Source organism: Hippocampus bargibanti, linkage group LG03, assembly GCF_051943395.1.
Source record: "Hippocampus bargibanti isolate YZ-2025 linkage group LG03, ASM5194339v1, whole genome shotgun sequence".
NCBI classification, from domain to species: Eukaryota; Metazoa; Chordata; class Actinopteri; order Syngnathiformes; family Syngnathidae; genus Hippocampus; species Hippocampus bargibanti.
The window spans coordinates 4,877,501-4,881,092 of NC_142736.1; the positions used below are offsets into that span (position 1 = coordinate 4,877,501).

Below are 3,592 nucleotides of genomic sequence, written 5' to 3' on the forward strand. Positions count from 1 at the left end.
ACTGTGCGAGAGAGAACATGAGGCGCGTGCACACTCACCGATGTGTCCGGCCTTCACCTTGAAGGGGACGTCAAATTGGCTCTGAAGACAAGAAACGCAGCATCACAATAGGGCCTGTCCGGGCGGGCCTCCGCTGGCATGAGCCGCAGGAACAACTCCAACTTACCAGCGCATTTTCCTTCACTCTCAGGTTCTCCAGGACCACGTTTCCTGCAAGAAATGAGGCGGCGTCAGCAGCAATACTATCGTCTCTTTTCATTGTGATCTAGTCTTTTTTTTATGACTGTCCAAACTTGGAAGGTCACTTTAAAGGACAACCGACACCTCCGGACAAGTTGTGTCCATAATTTGTAAAATGGCTTCAAATGACTTCTACTGAGCGTATTTTACAAAGATTCCACCGCATATAGCTATATTTTACATTTTAATACTCGCGCTGAGTATTCAGGAAGTCTTGTTTTTGAGTTGGTGAGGAGTCCGTATGTGACGTCACTAAAGGACCGCCCCTGACCGTAAAAAAGACGTATTGTAGCGGTCCTTCCACCACGTCAATGTATTTTGCTGTACTTGTTTGGTCTGGGGACCTCGTGTTGCACCCAAAAGCCACCAGAAGAGGGCGTCCAAGTGCCATATAAGGAATTTATCAGCCTGTGGAAACGGAGGTGGCCACTGGAGGTCGCCATTTTGTGCTGCCTCTTTTTTTTTTGGGTGAGAGATTTCACCCCAATGTTGCCTCAAAATGGCACAAATAAATTCTTTAATCGATTGCAAACATGTATGCTTTCCTCTTCAGAACTATTTGAATCATATTCATAACTGGATGTGGAATAAGAAAGCATATTATCCAAATCTGAAGCCATTGTTTTGATTCTCCAGCAATGCAAGACGTCTTGGCGTGACGTCACGAACTTTCTGAAAATGCCCAATTTGCAGCTCAATTTTTTTGCAGATTTTGGACACTTTAAGTCATTTTTATTGGTGTTTTGCATTTGACTAAAAATATCAGCCTGCGTGTTTTGGGTATTTTAGATGCTATAAAACGTTTTTTCTAATGTCATTTAGGAAACCAAAAAATGGTGTCGGTTGTCCTTTAAAACAGGGCTCGGGAACCTTTTTGACTAAGAGAGCCAAAAAAGTCAAGTGATAATAATAATAATAATAATAATAATAATAATAATAATAATAATAATAATAATAATATTTCATTTATAAGCACCTTTCAAAACTCCCATGGTCGCTTTACAGTCACAGGATAAGTTTTTCTGTGGGTGAGCAGCGGCAGCCACACGCGCCAGTGTTCACTCAACCCAGAAGAACCTCAAATAGATAGAAAGCTAGCTGGCTAGCTAATATACAATAATAATAATAATAATAATAATAATAATAATAATACATTTCATTTATAAGCACCTCTCAAAATTCTTCAAGGTCACAAGATACAGTCGCTGATAGCTACCTAGCCAGCTAGATAGCTAAACGATGGCTAGCTAGATAGCTAGCTAGACAGCTAAGAGATAGCACGAACCTTGACCATTGTTACAATAACAACAATAATAATAATAATAATAATAATAATAATAATAATAACATGTCAGGTATTTGAACATCTACACTGTCTGTAAGTAAAGAATATGTTGTCGTAATTATTATTATTATCCATATTACATGACTAGAAACACATCAAATAGTCCTCCAAATAAAACTATCACATTGAAAAGGAAACTTTAGGAAACTATTAGCTTTGCTATTTTGATTTTTGTTATTGTTTGGACTTCAAAATGGCGCCGCGAGAGTGGCTGCCTTGACAGCAGCTCCTGTATTTTGTTTTTCTACTTTTTCCTTTCCTCTTCCTTCCATCACTTTGTTACTGTAAAACGTCAATTTCTCCACTGCGAGACTAATCAAGGCTAATCCAATTAAAAGAAGAGAATTGCTCGGGCTGTTTTCAATTTTTTCACGCGACATTTTACGGTTTGTCTCTGGCACTGTGTGGCCTCTGCGGCTCTTCTTGCCCACCCGCCAGGGCATGACAACATCACAAACGCAAAGCCAACCAAGTCGGGTGGCGTCCTAAAAAACAAACGCAAAAGCGTCCACCTCAATCCCGCTTGAACGAGCAAATCGGGACCCTACTTTCGAGGACACCTGGCCGCGTGCCGTCACGCCTTCTCCGCGATTGACAAGCAAGTTGACACATTTCTGCAGAAAAGACCCACGAGTGAAGCGAAACAATTCCGGTTGCGCGCGGCTAACTCTCGGCTAGCCAGCCGCGAGTTAGCCGCTACTTGGCCGCGCTCGGCTCACCTCCCCAGATTCCGATCTTGAGCTGGGACTTGTCCAAGTTCTCCACGTAGTCGCCGACGAACCTGTTGAGAAGGTCGCTGACCAAAGCTTCGAACACCATGATTGACAGGCGCGTAGACGCACTTCCGCATTGGACGCAGACGAGCGCCCGGCGAGCGACGCCTCTACGTTCCGCTGGTCGAGCCTGACAAACGTCCACGAGCCGCAAAAGCGCCCAGAGCGCATCGATCGCTCAGTTGATCCGCCTCGACTGTATTTTTGTTCTGGTTGCCGACTACTTCCGGTAAAACAAGAGTTCTGAATAACAAAGAAAGAATCGCCCAGCCAAAAAAAAAAAAAAAAAAAAAAAAAAAAAACTGGCCACGCGAAATGCAGGTAGACTTTAGTGATGTGTCGCTCGCGAACGAGCCGGTATTTAGAGTCGGATCTTTTAAAGTAAACGAAGAGAGCCAGTTCCTAAGCCGGAAATGGGAGTTGACATATTTTCCCTCTATTCCCCGCCCCCAGTCTTCGGTTAAAGCCGCACGTGATTGGTCGATATTCGTGGTAGAGGGGGGAGCTCACACAGCTTCTCACGCAGCAGTGAGAAGGGGCGGGGTAGATAGGTGGACAAATGTTATCACATTATGCTGTTATTATTATTCAATGATTATATTTTTTACTAGTTGCTGCCATAGCATTATAAATATGAAAAGCAAATTAGTGACAGTTGATCATCAGACCAGAGTAACCATAGGGAAAGTGAAAGTTAGCATTCACTAACTCTGTGCACATATAAATCAAGCCATATAAATACAAATATTTGATATCGTGTATTTTTTACATGATTAATTCGTTTTTCACATAATTTTACGTGATTTTTGGTAGTTAAGCAAAAAAAAAAAAAACGAGGAGCCATTTGGGAGCCAAAAGAGCCGGATCATTTTAATGAGCCAGGCCCAAAGAACCGGCTCTCTGAAAAGAGCCGGAATTCCCATATCTCGTAGACTTGAAAAAGGGAAGCGGTTAATGCGGGAGCGAGCGAAAATGAATCCATCCCAAGCTTTTAAATTCATAATAATAATAATAATAATATATTTAATTTCTAAGTACCTTTCAAAACTCTCAAGGACACTTTACAGCCACGGGATAAGAAGTTTTTTTTGTGCGGGTGAACAGCGGGGGCCATTCGCGCCAACGTTCTCTCTACCCGGAAGTAACACAGCAGCAAAGTTATGAAAGGAAAAGACACAAAGAAAAAGCTTGATTTTTGCAATTTGTCAACCTTTCGAGAAAAACAATTACAGAA

The 3,592-nt window shown here is 42.1% G+C and overlaps 1 protein-coding gene across 1 annotated transcript in view; it reads right to left on the bottom strand.

The window, feature by feature from the left end:
• vps13c (vacuolar protein sorting 13 homolog C) overlaps positions 1 to 2,498 on the bottom strand; it is a 72,779-nt gene extending 70,281 nt beyond the window's left edge. Inside the window, exons 1-3 of the mRNA XM_088991736.1 lie at positions 2,305 to 2,498; positions 167 to 210; positions 39 to 81 (exon numbers count right to left, since the gene is read on the bottom strand). Coding sequence (XP_088847862.1) covers positions 39 to 81; positions 167 to 210; positions 2,305 to 2,404 — 187 coding nt within the window. The 5' untranslated portion in view covers positions 2,405 to 2,498. The remainder of the gene's footprint in view (positions 1 to 38; positions 82 to 166; positions 211 to 2,304) is intronic.
• Positions 2,499 to 3,592: the final 1,094 nt, after the last annotated feature.